This window comes from Mustelus asterias, unplaced genomic scaffold (genome assembly GCF_964213995.1).
Source record: "Mustelus asterias unplaced genomic scaffold, sMusAst1.hap1.1 HAP1_SCAFFOLD_2176, whole genome shotgun sequence".
In the NCBI taxonomy this organism is placed as follows: domain Eukaryota; kingdom Metazoa; phylum Chordata; class Chondrichthyes; order Carcharhiniformes; family Triakidae; genus Mustelus; species Mustelus asterias.
Window position 1 is genome coordinate 44,196 of NW_027592121.1, and position 18,755 is coordinate 62,950.

General features: G+C 63.6%; 1 protein-coding gene across 1 annotated transcript in view; it reads right to left on the minus strand.

Annotated features, from left to right (window-relative positions):
• Positions 1-18,665, minus strand: part of LOC144489428 (poly [ADP-ribose] polymerase 2-like) — a gene marked incomplete at both ends in the record, with an annotated part of 55,147 nt that extends 36,482 nt beyond the window's left edge. The window contains 5 exons of the mRNA XM_078207272.1: positions 819-917; positions 2,366-2,465; positions 5,750-5,877; positions 7,848-7,982; positions 18,602-18,665. Coding sequence (XP_078063398.1) covers positions 819-917; positions 2,366-2,465; positions 5,750-5,877; positions 7,848-7,982; positions 18,602-18,665 — 526 coding nt within the window. The remainder of the gene's footprint in view (positions 1-818; positions 918-2,365; positions 2,466-5,749; positions 5,878-7,847; positions 7,983-18,601) is intronic.
• Between the last annotated feature and the right edge of the window lie 90 nt (positions 18,666-18,755).

Consider the following 18,755-nt stretch of genomic DNA (forward strand, 5'->3'; position numbering starts at 1 on the left):
ATAGAATAACAGATACCCGGGAGTGAGTTACAGACTGGAATCTAATCGAGGGGTTTGGGTGGGTTATATATAGAATAACCGATACCCGGGAGTGAGTTACAGACTGGAATCTAATCGAGGGGTTCAGGTGGTTTATATATAGAATAACAGATACCCGGGAGTGAGTTACAGACTGGAATCTAATCGAGGGGTTCAGGTGGTTTATATATAGAATAACAGATACCCCGGAGTGAGTTACAGACTGGAATCTAATCGAGGGGTTTGGATGGTTTATATATAGAATAACAGATACCTGGGAGTGAGTTACAGACTGGAATCTAATCGAGAGGTTCGGGGTGGTTTATATATAGAATAGCAGATACCCAGGAGTGAGTTACAGACTGGAATCTAATCGAGGGGTTTGGATGGTTTATATATAGAATAACAGATACCTGGGAGTGAGTTACAGACTGGAATCTAATCGAGGGGTTCTGGTGGTTTATATATAGAATAACAGATACCCGGGAGTGAGTTACAGACTGGAATCTAATCGAGGGGTTCGGGGTGGTTTATATACAGAATAACAGATACCCGGGAGTGAGTTACAGACTGGAATCTAATCGAGGGGTTCAGGTGGTTTATATATAGAATAACAGATACCCGGGAGTGAGTTACAGACTGGAATCTAATCGAGGGGTTCGGGGTGGTTTATATATAGAATAACAGATACCCGGGAGTGAGTTACAGACTGGAATCTAATCGAGGGGTTCAGGTGGTTTATATATAGAATAACAGATACCCGGGAGTGAGTTGCGGACTGGAATAATTCGTTCCTTTACCTCGCACAGCAGCAGGAGGCCGATGTTCCTCTCCCGGGTGGCGAAGCAGTAATTGGCGCTCTTGGAGGACATGTCTGCGAAGTATATTCCCTTCCCAAACTGTGAGGGGGAGGGACAGAGAGAGAGAGAAATGATTGCACGACTTTGTTCTTTCACTGGATGTGGGTCTCGCTGGCGGGGCTCACATTTGGAATCGCAGAATCCCTGCAGTGCAGGAGGAGGCCATTCGGCCCATCGAGTCTGCACCGACCACAATCCCACCCAGGCCCTCTCCCCGTAACCCCACATATTTACCCTAGCTGGTCCGCCTGACACGAAGGGACAATTTAGCATGGCCAATCCACCTAACCCCCACATCTTTGGATTCATTGCCCTTCCCTAATTGCCCCTTTGAGGTGTTTTTTATTTTAAAAGAGTCAACGGCACGGTGGCACAGTGGTTCGCACTGCTGCTTCACAGCTCCAGGGTCCCGGGTTCGATTCCCGGCTCGGGGTCACTGTCTGTGTGGGAGTTTGCACATTCTCCTCGTGTCTGCGTGGGTTTCCTCCGGGTGCTCCGGTTTCCTCCCACAGTCCAAAGATGTGCGGGTTAGGTTGATTGGCCAGGTTAAAAATTGCCCCTTAGAGTCCTGTGATGCGTAGGTTAGAGGGATTAGCGGGTAAATATGTCGGGATATGGGAGTAGGGTCTGGGTGGGATTGTGGTCGGTGCAGACTCGATGGGCCGAATGGCCTCCTTCTGCACTGTAGGGTTTCTATGATCCTATGAACAGCACATTGCTGTGGCCCTGCAGTCACGCGGAGGCCAAACAGGGTGAGGAAGGCAGATTTCCCATTCCCTGAGGAGATCAGTGAACCAGGTGGGTTGTTCCGACAATCAGTTCCTTTCCAGATTTTGTTTTTTTTAAACTAAATTCCATTTCCACCATCTCCCGGAGTGGGATTCGAACCTGGATCCCCAGAGCATTACCTTGGGTCTCTGGATTTCCAGTCCCAGTGATAATACCAACCTGTCCCCACCTCCCCAACGTCCCCCTTTAATGCAAGTCTATCAACTTGTCCCCGGTGCGAGAGAATGTCCCTTTAAGAGCGGGTGTATCAGTTTGTCCCAGGTGAGACAATGCCCCTTTAAGAACTATGCTATCAGTCCCCCAAGCGAGTGCATCAGTTAGTCCCTGGTGTGAGTGAATGTCCCTTTAAGAACGTGTGTATCAGTTAGTCAGTGGTGTATGAGGGTCCCTTTAAGAACAAACGTATCAGTTAGTCCCTGGTGTCCGTTTAAGAGTCAGTGTATCAGTTCGTCACTGGTGTGAATGTCCCTTTAAGAGTGTGTGCATCAGTTAGTCCCTGGTGTGAGTGAATGTCCGTTTAAGAGTCAGTGTATCAGTTCGTCACTGGTGTGAATGTCCCTTTAAGAGTGTGTGTATCAATTGGGCCCTGGTGTGAGTGAATGTCCCTTTAAGAGTGGCCCCTGGTCAGAGGCTGCCCTGCTGTACGTTGCCATCAGTGCGGGCAGTCCCACGGCAGTGTCACTGCAACGCTCACTCACCATGTAGCCAGTCACAGGAGCCTCAGGAGGGGCGATCCGTAAACCCTGGTTCAGAATGCTCACCCAGTTGGAGAGACGGGAACCGTGCCACAGGAGCTGTCTGCGAGAGAGACGGCCAGAGAGGGACAGACGGTTAGACAGAGAGAGAGAGAGACGGAGAGAGAGACAGATAGAAAGGGAGAGAGCGAGAGAGAGGCAGAGCGAGAGAGAGGCAGAGCGAGAGAGAGGCAGAGCGAGAGAGAGGCAGAGCGAGAGAGAGGCAGAGCGAGAGAGAGGCAGAGCGAGAGAGAGGCAGAGCGAGAGAGAGGCAGAGCGAGAGAGAGGCAGAGCGAGAGAGAGGCAGAGAGAGAGAGAGAGGCAGAGAGAGAGAGAGAGGCAGAGAGAGAGAGAGAGGCAGAGAGAGAGAGAGAGGCAGAGAGAGAGAGAGGCAGAGCGAGAGAGAGGCAGAGCGAGAGAGAGGCAGAGCGAGAGAGAGGCAGAGCGAGAGAGAGGCAGAGCGAGAGAGAGGCAGAGCGAGAGAGAGGCAGAGCGAGAGAGAGGCAGAGCGAGAGAGAGGCAGAGCGAGAGAGAGGCAGAGCGAGAGAGAGGCAGAGCGAGAGAGAGGCAGAGCGAGAGAGAGGCAGAGCGAGAGAGAGGCAGAGCGAGAGAGAGGCAGAGCGAGAGAGAGGCAGAGCGAGAGAGAGGCAGAGCGAGAGAGAGGCAGAGCGAGAGAGAGGCAGAGCGAGAGAGAGGCAGAGCGAGAGAGAGGCAGAGCGAGAGAGAGGCAGAGCGAGAGAGAGGCAGAGCGAGAGAGAGGCAGAGCGAGAGAGAGGCAGAGCGAGAGAGAGGCAGAGCGAGAGAGAGGCAGAGCGAGAGAGAGGCAGAGCGAGAGAGAGGCAGAGCGAGAGAGAGGCAGAGCGAGAGAGAGGCAGAGCGAGAGAGAGGCAGAGCGAGAGAGAGGCAGAGCGAGAGAGAGGCAGAGCGAGAGAGAGGCAGAGCGAGAGAGAGGCAGAGCGAGAGAGAGGCAGAGCGAGAGAGAGGCAGAGCGAGAGAGAGGCAGAGCGAGAGAGAGGCAGAGCGAGAGAGAGGCAGAGCGAGAGAGAGGCAGAGCGAGAGAGAGGCAGAGCGAGAGAGAGGCAGAGCGAGAGAGAGGCAGAGAGAGAGAGAGGCAGAGAGAGAGAGAGGCAGAGAGAGAGAGAGGCAGAGAGAGAGAGAGGCAGAGAGAGAGAGAGAGGCAGAGAGAGAGAGAGGCAGAGAGAGAGAGGCAGAGAGAGAGAGGCAGAGAGAGAGAGAGGCAGAGAGAGAGAGAGGCAGAGAGAGAGAGAGGCAGAGAGAGAGAGAGGCAGAGAGAGAGAGAGGCAGAGAGAGAGAGAGGCAGAGAGAGAGAGAGGCAGAGAGAGAGAGGCAGAGAGAGAGAGAGAGAGGCAGAGAGAGAGAGAGGCAGAGAGAGAGAGAGAGGCAGAGAGAGAGAGAGGCAGAGAGAGAGAGAGAGAGGCAGAGAGAGAGAGAGGCAGAGAGAGAGAGAGGCAGAGAGAGAGAGAGGCAGAGAGAGAGAGAGGCAGAGAGAGAGAGAGGCAGAGAGAGAGAGAGGCAGAGAGAGAGAGAGGCAGAGAGAGAGAGAGTCAGAAGAGAGAGAGACGGAGAGAGAGAGAGACGGAGAGAGAGAGTCAGAGAGAGAGAGACGGAGAGAGAGAGTCAGAGAGAGAGAGACGGAGAGAGAGAGTCAGCCCGTGAGGGCTGAAGGTCGGAGAACCGCGCAAAATCTGGACGCAACATGTGAGTTACAGACATTTATGTTACATTGAGGGAGAATTCATCATGGCCAATGCACCTAACCCGCACGTTTTTGGACTGTGGGAGGAAACCGGAGCACCCGGAGGAAACCCACGCAGACACAGGGGCCGGCACGGTAGCACAGTGGTTAGCACTGCTGCTTCACAGCTCCAGGGTCCCGGGTTCGATTCCCGGCTCGGGTCACTGTCTGTGTGGAGTTTGCACATTCTCCTCGTGTCTGCGTGGGTTTCCTCCGGGTGCTCTGGTTTCCTCCCACAGTCCAAAGATGTGCGGGTTAGGTTGATTGGCCAGGTTAAAAATTGCCCCTTAGAGTCCTGAGATGCGTGGGTTAGTGGGATTAGCGGGTAAAATATGTGAGGGTAGGGCCTGGGTGGGATTGTGGTCGGTGCAGACTCGATGGGCCGAATGGCCTCCTTCTGCACTGTAGGGTTTCTATGATTTCTATGTGCAAACTCCACACAGACAGTGACCCGAGCCGGGAATCGAACCCGGGTCCCTGGAGCTGTGAAGCAGCAGTGCTAACCACTGTGCTACCGGGCCGCCCTATAGAGGTCTATAAAATAATGAGGGGCACAGATCAGCTAGATAGTCAATATCTTTTCCCAAAGGTAGGGGGGAGTCTAAAACTAGAGGGCATAGGTTTAAGGTGAGAGGGGAGAGATACAAAAGTGTCCAGAGGGGCAGTTTTTTCACACAGAGGGTGGTGAGTGTCTGGAACAAGCTGCTAGAGGCAGTAGTAGAGGCGGGTACAATTTTATCTTTTAAAAAGCGTTTAGACAGTTACATGGGTAAGATGGGTATAGAGGGATATGGGCCAAACGCGGGCAGTTGGGACTAGCTTAGTGGTTAAAAAAGAAGGGCAGCTTGGACAAGTTGGGGCGAAGGGCCTGTTTCCATGCTGTAAACCTCTATGACTCTATGACAATACAGGCAAAGAACAGGAGAGAGAGGGGGAGGGGGAAAGAGCGGGGGAAGAGGGGGGAAGAGGGGGGGAGGGAGGGGGGGGGGGAGGGGGGGGGAGAGGGGGGGAGGGGGGGGGGAGAGGGGGGGGGGCGAGACGGGGGGGGAGGGGGCGGAGGGAAGGGAGAGAGGGGGAGAGAGGGGGAGGGGGGGAGAGAAGGGGGGAGAGGTGGGGGGAAAGGGGGGGGGAGAGGTGGGGGGGAAAGGGGGGGAGAGAGGTGGGGGAGAGAGGTGGGGGGGAGGGGGGGAGGGAGAGAGGGGGGAGGGGGGAAGAGGGGAGAGGGGGGAGGAAGGGGGGGGGAGAGGGAGAGGAGCCTGAGGGAGGAGAGATTCAGAGAAAGGGGGTGGAAGGAGGGTAGGCAGAGTGAGGGGAGCCTGAGGCAGGGGAAACCATGGAAGCCGCGAGAGTCTGAGTGTTTTCAGCCTGGTGCTCAGTCCAGTTGAGGGGCCCAAGGCCAGTTTCCAAATCCGCTGCCTTTTTCTTTTGAACACCATTTTTTAAAACTGGTGTCGAGCGTTGTCCCCTCGCCTGTTCAGACGAATGAATGTCCCCGAGAGAGGGGGACACACACACACACACACGTACACGGCGGTGTCGGGGACAGGGGTTCCCGCTCTACCCTGGCCTGGCCAGGCGGCTGCCTTACCCACCTGTTACCCAGGTCAGCCCGGAACAGGTCGCCCTCTCCCTCCTTCTCCATGTCGAAGACCTCCAGCAGCTTCATGGTGTAGTCGTTGTGAGTGGAGGCGTGCGTGGACAGCAAATACTTCTCAATCACCTGGGACGCAGCAGCAGCGAGTGGGAAGAGGTGAGTCACCAGTGAGTCGATCCAAAGGTGCAATTTGTACATCATCCCCCCAGCCCCACCACCGACCCCCACTGACCCCGCACCCCCCTCAAGAAAGGGTGGAGTGTGGGAGGTGGGAATCATTGTAGAGGGAGCTTTACTCTGTATCTAACCCCGTGCTGTACCTGTCCTGGGAGTGTTTGATGGGGGACAGTGTAGAGGGAGCTTTACTCTGTATCTAACCCCGTGCTGTACCTGTCCTGGGAGTGTTTGATGGGGACAGTGTAGAGGGAGCTTTACTCTGCATCTCATCCCGTGCTGTACCTGTCCTGGGAGTGATTGATGGGGGACAGTGGAGAGGGAGCTTTACTCTGTATCTAACCCCGTGCTGTACCTGTCCTGGGAGTGTTTGATGGGGACAGTGTAGAGGGAGCTTTACTCTGCATCTAATCCCGTGCTGTACCTGTCCTGGGAGTGATTGATGGGGGACAGTGGAGAGGGAGCTTTACTCTGTATCTAACCCCGTGCTGTACCTGTCCTGGGAGTGATTGATGGGGGACAGTGGAGAGGGAGCTTTACTCTGTATCTAACCCCGTGCTGTACCTGTCCTGGGAGTGTTTGATGGGGACAGTGTAGAGGGAGCTTTACTCTGCATCTAATCCCGTGCTGTACCTGTCCTGGGAGTGATTGATGGGGGACAGTGGAGAGGGAGCTTTACTCTGTATCTAACCCCGTGCTGTACCTGTCCTGGGAGTGTTTGATGGGGGACAGTGTAGAGGGAGCTTTACTCTGTATCTAACCCCGTGCTGTACCTGTCCTGGGTGTGTTTGATGGGGGACAGTGGAGAGGGAGCTTTGCTCTGTTGCTAACCCCGTGCTGTACCTGTCCTGGGAGTGTTTGATGGGGGACTGTGTACAGGGAGCTTTACTCTGTATCTAACCCCGTGCTGTACCTGTCCTGGGAGTGTTTGATGGGGGACAGTGTAGAGGGAGCTTTACTCTGTATCTATCCCCGTGCTGTACCTGTCCTGGGAGTGTTTGATGGGGACAGTGTAGAGGGAGCTTTACTCTGTATCTAACCCTGTGCTGTACCTGTCCTGGGAGTGTTTGATGGGGACAGTGTAGAGGGAGCTTTACTCTGTATCTAACCCCGTGCTGTACCTGTTCTGGGCGTGTTTGATGGGGGACAGTGTAGAGGGAGCTTTACTCTGTATCTAACCCCGTGCTATACCTGTCCTGGGAGTGTTTGATGGGGGACAGTGTAGAGGGAGCTTTACTCTGTATCTAACCCCGTGCTGTACCTGTCCTGGAAGTGTTTGATGGGGGAGAGTGTAGAGGGAGCTTTACTCTGTATCTAACCCCATGCTGTACCTGTCCTGGGAGTGTTTGATGGGGACAGTGTAGAGGGAGCTTTACTCTGTATCTAACCCCGTGCTGTACCTGTCCTGGGAGTGTTTGATGGGGAAGTGTAGAGGGAGCTTTACTCTGTATCTAAACCCCGTGCTGTACCTGTCCTGGAAGTGTTTGATGGGGGAGAGTGTAGAGGGAGCTTTACTCTGTATCTAACCCCGTGCTGTACCTGTCCTGGGAGTGTTTGATGGGGACAGTGTAGAGGGAGCTTTACTCTGTATCTAACCCCGTGGTGTACCTGTCCTGGGAGTGTTTGATGGGGGACAGTGTAGAGGGAGCTTTACTCTGTATCTAACCCCATGCTGTACCTGTCCTGGGAGTGTTTGATGGGGGACAGTGTAGAGGGAGCTTTACTCTGTATCTAACCCCGTGGTGTACCTGTCCTGGGAGTGTTTGATGGGGGACAGTGTAGAGGGAGCTTAACTCTGTATCTAACCCCGTGCTGTACCTGTCCTGGGAGTGTTTGATGGGGGACAGTGTAGAGGGAGCTTTACTCTGTATCTAACCCCGTGCTGTACCTGTCCTGGGAGTGTTTGATGCTGTGTTGCTGACCTTGTATTCCGGTGCGCTGTGCTCCAGTGGCTCAAGGTTACAGTGCAGGGAGCGATACTGTCTATCCAGTGGATTCTCCGCACTCTCCAGCTCCGATCTCACCACTTTGATGGCAACCTCAATGTCGCTCAGCGCCTGAAACAGAGGCAGTGGACACGGTGAATGAACTTTCTCTGGAGGGTGGGAGTGGGGGGAGAAGAGGGAGGAGTTTGATGCGTTTGGAGGGAGCCCACAAGAAATAGGAGCAGGGGGAGGAGCAGGGGGAGGCCATTGGGCCCTTCAAGTCTGTACCGACAACCCTCCCACCCAGGCCCAGTCCCCATAACCCCATACAATTACCCTAACTAGTCCCCCTGACACTAAGGGGCAATTTTTAGCATGGCCAATCCACCTAACCCGCACATCTTTGGACTGTGGGAGGAAAACCGGAGCACCCGGAGGAAACCCACGCAGACACGAGGAGAATGTGCAAACTCCACGCAGACCGTGACCCGAGCCGGGAATCGAACCCGGGTCCCTGGCGCTGGGAGGTAGCAGTGCTAACCACTGTGCCACCATTTTCTCCCGAACCCTTATTTCCCCAGACTGATTAAAAAAGAACCCGATCGATCTGGGTCTTGGAAATGTTTGAGGACTCGGACCCCACTGGGGAAAAGGATCCCAAAGGTTGGTTCTTCCTCAAATCCAGCTGAAATGAGCACCCCCTTGTTCTGCGATTATGTCCTCCGATCCTACACTCTCCCATGAGTGGAAACATCCTCCCAACATTTACCCTGTCTAACCCCCTAAGAATCTTCTATGTTTCAATCATAACACCTCTCCTTCTTCTGAACTCTCAAGGAGTACAGACCTCAACTGTTTAATCTTTTCTCATATGGCAGTCCCTCTATACCTGGGATCAATATTGTAGGGGGGAGCGAGAGAGAGCGAGGGGGGAGAGAGAGCGAGCGAGGGGGAGAGAGAGCGAGCGAGGGGGGAGCGAGAGCGAGCGAGGGGGAGCGAGAGCGAGCGAGGGGGGAGCGAGAGCGAGCGAGGGGGGAGCGAGAGCGAGCGAGGGGGGAGCGAGAGCCGAGCGAGGGTGAGCGAGAGCCGAGCGAGGGGGGAGCGCGAGCCGAGCGAGGGGGGAGCGAGAGCGAGCGAGGGGGGAGCGAGAGCGAGCGAGGGGGGAGCGAGAGCGAGCGAGGGGGGAGCGAGAGCGAGCGAGGGGGGGAGCGAGAGCGAGCGAGGGGGGAGCGAGAGCGAGCGAGGGGGGAGCGAGAGCGAGCGAGGGGGGAGCGAGAGCGAGCGAGGGGGGAGCGAGAGCGAGCGAGGGGGGAGCGAGAGCGAGCGAGGGGGAGCGAGAGCGAGCGAGGGGGGAGCGAGAGCGAGCGAGGGGGGAGCGAGAGCGAGCGAGGGGGGAGCGAGAGCGAGCGAGGGGGGAGCGAGAGCGAGCGAGGGGGGAGCGAGAGCGAGCGAGGGGGGAGCGAGAGCGAGCGAGGGGGGAGCGAGAGCGAGCGAGGGGGGAGCGAGAGCGAGCGAGGGGGGAGCGAGAGCGAGCGAGGGGGGAGCGAGAGCGAGCGAGGGGGGAGCGAGAGCGAGCGAGGGGGGAGCGAGAGCGAGCGAGGGGGGAGCGAGAGCGAGCGAGGGGGGAGCGAGAGCGAGCGAGGGGGGAGCGAGAGCGAGCGAGGGGGAGCGAGAGCGAGCGAGGGGGGAGCGAGAGCGAGCGAGGGGGGAGCGAGAGCGAGCGAGGGGGGAGCGAGAGCGAGCGAGGGGGGAGCGAGAGCGAGCGAGGGGGGAGCGAGAGCGAGCGAGGGGGGAGCGAGAGCGAGCGAGGGGGGAGCGAGAGCGAGCGAGGGGGGAGCGAGAGCGAGCGAGGGGGGAGCGAGAGCGAGCGAGGGGGGAGCGAGAGCGAGCGAGGGGGGAGCGAGAGCGAGCGAGGGGGGAGCGAGAGCGAGCGAGGGGGGAGCGAGAGCGAGCGAGGGGGGAGCGAGAGCGAGCGAGGGGGAGCGAGAGCGAGCGAGGGGGGAGCGAGAGCGAGCGAGGGGGGAGCGAGAGCGAGCGAGGGGGGAGCGAGAGCGAGCGAGGGGGGAGCGAGAGCGAGCGAGAGCGAGCGAGGGGGGAGCGAGAGCGAGCGAGGGGGGAGCGAGAGCGAGCGAGGGGGGAGCGAGAGCGAGCGAGGGGGGAGCGAGAGCGAGCGAGGGGGGAGCGAGAGCGAGCGAGGGGGGAGCGAGAGCGAGCGAGGGGGGAGCGAGAGCGAGCGAGGGGGGAGCGAGAGCGAGCGAGGGGGGAGCGAGAGCGAGCGAGGGGGGAGCGAGAGCGAGCGAGGGGGGAGCGAGAGCGAGCGAGGGGGGAGCGAGAGCGAGCGAGGGGGGAGCGAGAGCGAGCGAGGGGGAGCGAGAGCGAGCGAGGGGGGAGCGAGAGCGAGCGAGGGGGAGCGAGAGCGAGCGAGGGGGGAGCGAGAGCGAGCGAGAGCGAGCGAGGGGGAGCGAGAGCGAGCGAGGGGGGAGCGAGAGCGAGCGAGGGGGGAGCGAGAGCGAGCGAGGGGGGAGCGAGAGCGAGCGAGGGGGAGCGAGAGCGAGCGAGGGGGGAGCGAGAGCGAGCGAGGGGGGAGCGAGAGCGAGCGAGGGGGGAGCGAGAGCGAGCGAGGGGGGAGCGAGAGCGAGCGAGGGGGGAGCGAGAGCGAGCGAGGGGGGAGCGAGAGCGAGCGAGGGGGGAGCGAGAGCGAGCGAGGGGGAGCGAGAGCGAGCGAGGGGGGAGCGAGAGCGAGCGAGGGGGGAGCGAGAGCGAGCGAGGGGGGAGCGAGAGCGAGCGAGGGGGGAGCGAGAGCGAGCGAGGGGGAGCGAGGGGGAGCGAGAGCGAGCGAGGGGGAGCGAGGGGGGAGCGAGAGCGAGCGAGGGGGGAGCGGGGGGGAGCGAGAGCGAGCGAGGGGGGAGCGAGAGCGAGCGAGGGGGGAGCGAGAGCGAGCGAGGGGGGAGCGAGAGCGAGCGAGGGGGGAGCGAGAGCGAGCGAGGGGGGAGCGAGAGCGAGCGAGGGGGGAGCGAGAGCGAGCGAGGGGGGAGCGAGAGCGAGCGAGGGGGGAGCGAGAGCGAGCGAGGGGGGAGCGAGAGCGAGCGAGGGGGGAGCGAGAGCGAGCGAGGGGGGAGCGAGAGCGAGCGAGGGGGGAGCGAGAGCGAGCGAGGGGGGAGCGAGAGCGAGCGAGGGGGGAGCGAGAGCGAGCGAGGGGGGAGCGAGAGCGAGCGAGGGGGGAGCGAGAGCGAGCGAGGGGGGAGCGAGAGCGAGCGAGGGGGGAGCGAGAGCGAGCGAGGGGGGAGCGAGAGCGAGCGAGGGGGGAGCGAGAGCGAGCGAGGGGGGAGCGAGAGCGAGCGAGGGGGGAGCGAGAGCGAGCGAGGGGGGAGCGAGAGCGAGCGAGGGGGGAGCGAGAGCGAGCGAGGGGGGAGCGAGAGCGAGCGAGGGGGGAGCGAGAGCGAGCGAGGGGGAGCGAGAGCGAGCGAGGGGGGAGCGAGAGCGAGCGAGGGGGGAGCGAGAGCGAGCGAGGGGGGAGCGAGAGCGAGCGAGGGGGGAGCGAGAGCGAGCGAGGGGGGAGCGAGAGCGAGCGAGGGGGGAGCGAGAGCGAGCGAGGGGGGAGCGAGAGCGAGCGAGGGGGGAGCGAGAGCGAGCGAGGGGGGAGCGAGAGCGAGCGAGGGGGGAGCGAGAGCGAGCGAGGGGGGAGCGAGAGCGAGCGAGGGGGGAGCGAGAGCGAGCGAGGGGGGAGCGAGAGAGAGCGAGGGGGGAGCGAGAGAGAGCGAGGGGGGAGCGAGAGAGAGCGAGGGGGGAGCGAGAGAGAGCGAGGGGGGAGCGAGAGAGAGCGAGGGGGGAGCGAGAGAGAGCGAGGGGGGAGCGAGAGAGAGCGAGGGGGGAGCGAGAGAGAGCGAGGGGGGGAGCGAGAGCGAGCGAGGGGGGAGCGAGAGAGAGCGAGGGGGAGAGAGAGAGAGCGAGGGGGGAGAGAGAGAGAGCGAGGGGGGAGAGAGAGAGAGCGAGGGGGGAGAGAGAGAGAGCGAGGGGGAGAGAGAGAGAGCGAGGGGGGAGAGAGAGAGAGCGAGGGGGGAGAGAGAGAGAGCGAGGGGGGAGAGAGAGAGAGCGAGGGGGGAGAGAGAGAGAGCGAGGGGGGAGCGAGAGCGAGCGAGGGGGAGCGAGAGCGAGCGAGGGGGAGCGAGAGCGAGCGAGGGGGAGCGAGAGAGAGCGAGGGGGGAGCGAGAGAGAGCGAGGGGGGAGCGAGAGAGAGCGAGGGGGGAGCGAGAGAGAGCGAGGGGGGAGCGAGAGAGAGCGAGGGGGGAGCGAGAGAGAGCGAGGGGGAGCGAGAGAGAGCGAGGGGGGAGCGAGAGAGAGCGAGGGGGGAGCGAGAGAGAGCGAGGGGGGAGCGAGAGAGAGCGAGGGGGGAGCGAGAGAGAGCGAGGGGGGAGCGAGAGAGAGCGAGGGGGGAGCGAGAGAGAGCGAGGGGGGAGAGAGAGAGAGCGAGGGGGGAGAGAGAGAGAGCGAGGGGGGAGCGAGAGAGAGCGAGGGGGGAGCGAGAGAGAGCGAGGGGGGAGCGAGAGAGAGCGAGGGGGGAGAGAGAGAGAGCGAGGGGGAGAGAGAGAGAGCGAGGGGGGAGAGAGAGAGAGCGAGGGGGGAGCGAGAGCGAGCGAGGGGGGAGCGAGAGCGAGCGAGGGGGAGGGAGCGAGAGCGAGCGAGGGGGGAGCGAGAGCGAGCGAGGGGGGAGCGAGAGCGAGCGAGGGGGGAGCGAGAGCGAGCGAGGGGGGGAGCGAGAGCGAGCGAGGGGGGAGCGAGAGCGAGCGAGGGGGGAGCGAGAGCGAGCGAGGGGGGAGCGAGAGCGAGCGAGGGGGGAGCGAGAGCGAGCGAGGGGGGAGCGAGAGCGAGCGAGGGGGGAGCGAGAGCGAGCGAGGGGGGAGCGAGAGCGAGCGAGGGGGGAGCGAGAGCGAGCGAGGGGGGAGCGAGAGCGAGCGAGGGGGGAGCGAGAGCGAGCGAGGGGGGAGCGAGAGCGAGCGAGGGGGGAGCGAGAGCGAGCGAGGGGGGAGCGAGAGCGAGCGGCAGGGGGGAGCGAGAGCGAGCGAGGGGGAGCGAGAGCGAGCGAGGGGGGAGCGAGAGCGAGCGAGGGGGGAGCGAGAGCGAGCGAGGGGGGAGCGAGAGCGAGCGAGGGGGGAGCGAGAGCGAGCGAGGGGGGAGCGAGAGCGAGCGAGGGGGAGCGAGAGCGAGCGAGGGGGGAGCGAGAGCGAGCGAGGGGGGAGCGAGAGCGAGCGAGGGGGGAGCGAGAGCGAGCGAGGGGGGAGCGAGAGCGAGCGAGGGGGGAGCGAGAGCGAGCGAGGGGGGAGCGAGAGCGAGCGAGGGGGGAGCGAGAGCGAGCGAGGGGGGAGCGAGAGCGAGCGAGGGGGGAGCGAGAGCGAGCGAGGGGGGAGCGAGAGCGAGCGAGGGGGGAGCGAGAGCGAGCGAGGGGGGAGCGAGAGCGAGCGAGGGGGGAGCGAGAGCGAGCGAGGGGGGAGCGAGAGCGAGCGAGGGGGGAGCGAGAGCGAGCGAGGGGGGAGCGAGAGCGAGCGAGGGGGGAGCGAGAGCGAGCGAGGGGGGAGCGAGAGCGAGCGAGGGGGGAGCGAGAGCGAGCGAGGGGGGAGCGAGAGCGAGCGAGGGGGGAGCGAGAGCGAGAGCGAGCGGGGGAGCGAGAGCGAGCGAGGGGGGAGCGAGAGCGAGCGAGGGGGGAGCGAGAGCGAGCGAGGGGGGAGCGAGAGCGAGCGAGGGGGGAGCGAGAGCGAGCGAGGGGGAGCGAGAGCGAGCGAGGGGGGAGCGAGAGCGAGCGAGGGGGGAGCGAGAGCGAGCGAGGGGGGAGCGAGAGCGAGCGAGGGGGGAGCGAGAGCGAGCGAGGGGGGAGCGAGAGCGAGCGAGGGGGGAGCGAGAGCGAGCGAGGGGGGAGCGAGAGCGAGCGAGGGGGGAGCGAGAGCGAGCGAGGGGGGAGCGAGAGCGAGCGAGGGGGGAGCGAGAGCGAGCGAGGGGGGAGCGAGAGCGAGCGAGGGGGGAGCGAGAGCGAGCGAGGGGGGAGCGAGAGCGAGCGAGGGGGGAGCGAGAGCGAGCGAGGGGGAGCGAGGAGCGAGGGGAGCGAGGGAGCGGGAGCGAGCGAGGGGGAGCGAGGGGGGAGCGAGAGCGAGCGAGGGGGGAGCGAGGGGGAGCGAGAGCGAGCGAGGGGGGAGCGAGAGCGAGCGAGGGGGGAGCGAGAGCGAGCGAGGGGGGAGCGAGAGCGAGCGAGGGGGGAGCGAGAGCGAGCGAGGGGGGAGCGAGAGCGAGCGAGGGGGGAGCGAGAGCGAGCGAGGGGGGAGCGAGAGCGAGCGAGGGGGGAGCGAGAGCGAGCGAGGGGGGAGCGAGAGCGAGCGAGGGGGGAGCGAGAGCGAGCGAGGGGGGAGCGAGAGCGAGCGAGGGGGGAGCGAGAGCGAGCGAGGGGGGAGCGAGAGCGAGCGAGGGGGGAGCGAGAGCGAGCGAGGGGGGAGCGAGAGCGAGCGAGGGGGGAGCGAGAGCGAGCGAGGGGGGAGCGAGAGCGAGCGAGGGGGGAGCGAGAGCGAGCGAGGGGGGAGCGAGAGCGAGCGAGGGGGGAGCGAGAGCGAGCGAGGGGGGAGCGAGAGCGAGCGAGGGGGGAGCGAGAGCGAGCGAGGGGGAGCGAGAGCGAGCGAGGGGGGAGCGAGAGCGAGCGAGGGGGGAGCGAGAGCGAGCGAGGGGGGAGCGAGAGCGAGCGAGGGGGGAGCGAGAGCGAGCGAGGGGGGAGCGAGAGCGAGCGAGGGGGAGCGAGAGCGAGCGAGGGGGGAGCGAGAGCGAGCGAGGGGGGAGCGAGAGCGAGCGAGGGGGAGCGAGAGCGAGCGAGGGGGAGCGAGAGCGAGCGAGGGGGGAGCGAGAGCGAGCGAGGGGGGAGCGAGAGCGAGCGAGGGGGGAGCGAGAGCGAGCGAGGGGGGAGCGAGAGCGAGCGAGGGGGGAGCGAGAGCGAGCGAGGGGGGAGCGAGAGCGAGCGAGGGGGGAGCGAGAGCGAGCGAGGGGGGAGCGAGAGCGAGCGAGGGGGGAGCGAGAGCGAGCGAGGGGGGAGCGAGAGCGAGCGAGGGGGGAGCGAGAGAGCGAGGGGGAGCGAGAGCGAGCGAGGGGGGAGCGAGAGCGAGCGAGGGGGGAGCGAGAGCGAGCGAGGGGGGAGCGAGAGCGAGCGAGGGGGGAGCGAGAGCGAGCGAGGGGGGAGCGAGAGAGAGCGAGGGGGGAGCGAGAGAGAGCGAGGGGGGAGCGAGAGCGAGCGAGGGGGGAGCGAGAGAGAGCGAGGGGGGAGCGAGAGAGAGCGAGGGGGGAGCGAGAGAGAGCGAGGGGGGAGCGAGAGAGAGCGAGGGGGGAGCGAGAGAGAGCGAGGGGGGAGCGAGAGAGAGCGAGGGGGGAGCGAGAGAGAGCGAGGGGGGAGAGAGAGAGAGCGAGGGGGGAGCGAGAGAGAGCGAGGGGGGAGAGAGAGAGAGCGAGGGGGGAGAGAGAGAGAGCGAGGGGGGAGAGAGAGAGAGCGAGGGGGGAGAGAGAGAGAGCGAGGGGGGAGAGAGAGAGAGCGAGGGGGAGAGAGAGAGAGCGAGGGGGGAGAGAGAGAGAGCGAGGGGGGAGAGAGAGAGAGCGAGGGGGGAGAGAGAGAGAGCGAGGGGGGAGAGAGAGAGAGCGAGGGGGAGAGAGAGAGAGCGAGGGGGGAGAGAGAGAGAGCGAGGGGGAGAGAGAGAGAGCGAGGGGGGAGAGAGAGAGAGCGAGGGGGGGAGAGAGAGAGAGCGAGGGGGGAGAGAGAGAGAGCGAGGGGGGAGAGAGAGAGAGCGAGGGGGGAGAGAGAGAGAGCGAGGGGGGAGAGAGAGAGAGCGAGGGGGGAGAGAGAGAGAGCGAGGGGGGAGAGAGAGAGAGCGAGGGGGGAGAGAGAGAGAGCGAGGGGGAGAGAGAGAGCGAGGGGGGAGAGAGAGAGAGCGAGGGGGAGAGAGAGAGAGCGAGGGGGGAGAGAGAGAGAGCGAGGGGGGAGAGAGAGAGAGCGAGGGGGGAGAGAGAGAGAGCGAGGGGGAGAGAGAGAGAGCGAGGGGGGAGAGAGAGAGAGCGAGGGGGGAGAGAGAGAGAGCGAGGGGGGAGAGAGAGAGAGCGAGGGGGGAGAGAGAGAGAGCGAGGGGGGAGAGAGAGAGAGCGAGGGGGGAGAGAGAGAGAGCGAGGGGGGAGAGAGAGAGAGCGAGGGGGGAGAGAGAGAGAGCGAGGGGGAGAGAGAGAGAGCGAGGGGGAGGAGAGAGAGCGAGGGGGGAGAGAGAGAGAGCGAGGGGGGAGAGAGAGAGAGCGAGGGGGGAGAGAGAGAGAGCGAGGGGGGAGAGAGAGAGAGCGAGGGGGGAGAGAGAGAGAGCGAGGGGGGAGAGAGAGAGAGCGAGGGGGGAGAGAGAGAGAGCGAGGGGGGAGAGAGAGAGAGCGAGGGGGGAGAGAGAGAGAGCGAGGGGGGAGAGAGAGAGAGCGAGGGGGGAGAGAGAGAGAGCGAGGGGGGAGAGAGAGAGAGCGAGGGGGGAGAGAGAGAGAGCGAGGGGGGAGAGAGAGAGAGCGAGGGGGGAGAGAGAGAGAGCGAGGGGGGAGAGAGAGAGAGCGAGGGGGGAGAGAGAGAGAGCGAGGGGGGAGAGAGAGAGAGCGAGGGGGGAGAGAGAGAGAGCGAGGGGGAGAGAGAGAGAGCGAGGGGGGAGAGAGAGAGAGCGAGGGGGGAGAGAGAGAGAGCGAGGGGGGAGAGAGAGAGAGCGAGGGGGGAGAGAGAGAGAGCGAGGGGGGAGAGAGAGAGAGCGAGGGGGGAGAGAGAGAGAGCGAGGGGGGAGAGAGAGAGAGCGAGGGGGGAGAGAGAGAGAGCGAGGGGGGAGAGAGAGAGAGCGAGGGGGGAGAGAGAGAGAGCGAGGGGGGGAGAGAGAGAGAGCGAGGGGGGAGAGAGAGAGAGCGAGGGGGGAGAGAGAGAGAGCGAGGGGGGAGAGAGAGAGAGCGAGGGGGGAGAGAGAGAGAGCGAGGGGGGAGAGAGAGAGAGCGAGGGGGGAGAGAGAGAGAGCGAGGGGGGAGAGAGAGAGAGCGAGGGGGGAGAGAGAGAGAGCGAGGGGGGAGAGAGAGAGAGCGAGGGGGGAGAGAGAGAGAGCGAGGGGGGAGAGAGAGAGAGCGAGGGGGGAGAGAGAGAGAGCGAGGGGGGAGAGAGAGAGAGCGAGGGGGGAGAGAGAGAGAGCGAGGGGGGAGAGAGAGAGAGCGAGGGGGGAGAGAGAGAGAGCGAGGGGGGAGAGAGAGAGAGCGAGGGGGGAGAGAGAGAGAGCGAGGGGGGAGAGAGAGAGAGCGAGGGGGGAGAGAGAGAGCGAGGGGGGAGAGAGAGAGCGAGGGGGGAGAGAGAGCGAGGGGGGGAGAGAGAGCGAGGGGGAGAGAGAGAGCGAGGGGAGAGAGAGAGCGAGGGGGGAGAGAGAGAGAGCGAGGGGGGAGAGAGAGAGAGCGAGGGGGGAGAGAGAGAGAGCGAGGGGGGAGAGAGAGAGAGCGAGGGGGGGAGAGAGAGAGAGAGCGAGGGGGGAGAGAGAGAGAGCGAGGGGGGAGAGAGAGAGAGCGAGGGGGGAGAGAGAGAGCGAGGGGGGAGAGAGAGAGAGCGAGGGGGGAGAGAGAGAGAGCGAGGGGGGAGAGAGAGAGAGCGAGGGGGGAGAGAGAGAGAGCGAGGGGGGAGAGAGAGAGAGCGAGGGGGGAGAGAGAGAGAGCGAGGGGGGAGAGAGAGAGAGCGAGGGGGGAGAGAGAGAGAGCGAGGGGGGAGAGAGAGAGAGCGAGGGGGGAGAGAGAGAGAGCGAGGGGGGAGAGAGAGAGAGCGAGGGGGGAGAGAGAGAGAGCGAGGGGGAGAGAGAGAGAGCGAGGGGGGAGAGAGAGAGAGCGAGGGGGAGAGAGAGAGAGCGAGGGGGGAGAGAGAGAGAGCGAGGGGGAGAGAGAGAGAGCGAGGGGGGAGAGAGAGAGAGCGAGGGGGGAGAGAGAGAGAGCGAGGGGGAGAGAGAGAGAGCGAGGGGGGAGAGAGAGAGAGCGAGGGGGGAGAGAGAGAGAGCGAGGGGGGAGAGAGAGAGAGCGAGGGGGGAGAGAGAGAGAGCGAGGGGGGAGAGAGAGAGAGCGAGGGGGGAGAGAGAGAGAGCGAGGGGGGAGAGAGAGAGAGCGAGGGGGGAGAGAGAGAGAGCGAGGGGGGAGAGAGAGAGAGCGAGGGGGGAGAGAGAGAGAGCGAGGGGGGAGAGAGAGAGAGCGAGGGGGGAGAGAGAGAGAGCGAGGGGGGAGAGAGAGAGAGCGAGGGGGGAGAGAGAGAGAGCGGAGGGGGGAGAGAGAGAGAGCGAGGGGGGAGAGAGAGAGAGGCGAGGGGGGAGAGAGAGAGAGCGAGGGGGGAGAGAGAGAGAGCGAGGGGGAGGGAGAGAGAGAGAGCGAGGGGGGAGGGAGAGAGAGAGAGCGAGGGGGGGAGTGAGAGAGAGAGCGGGCGGGTGGATGGGAGGTGTGAGGAAGGGAGGGACAGATGGAAAAGCTGTCCCGTCGAGAGAGTCACAGAAAGATAAAGACTAAGCCCGGGGAAAGGGTGACCGTGGGAAGAGTGGGCTGACACAAGATGGCTGACAGGTCAGTGGAGCAACAAGGGAAGGTTGTTCGGCCTTCCTCGTCACCCACAAACCCTGACCCCTGCTGTCCAGCTCCCCCCCCCCCCCGCCATCAGTCACGTCTGGGGCAGTGTCGCAAGGGGCAGATTGTCCAATAATCGCAGTAGAGTTGCACATTACCTCCAGAAGTTGCACTTTCTCCCGCAACTCCTTCTTGCTTCTGATCAATGGAGGGGTCTTCAGCCTGTTGGGGTGGAGGTGGGACAGGGGCGTGGGGGGAAGAAGACAGAGCACGTTCGTTAGCAGAGGAGCCTTGTGGTGTCGTAACAACGTC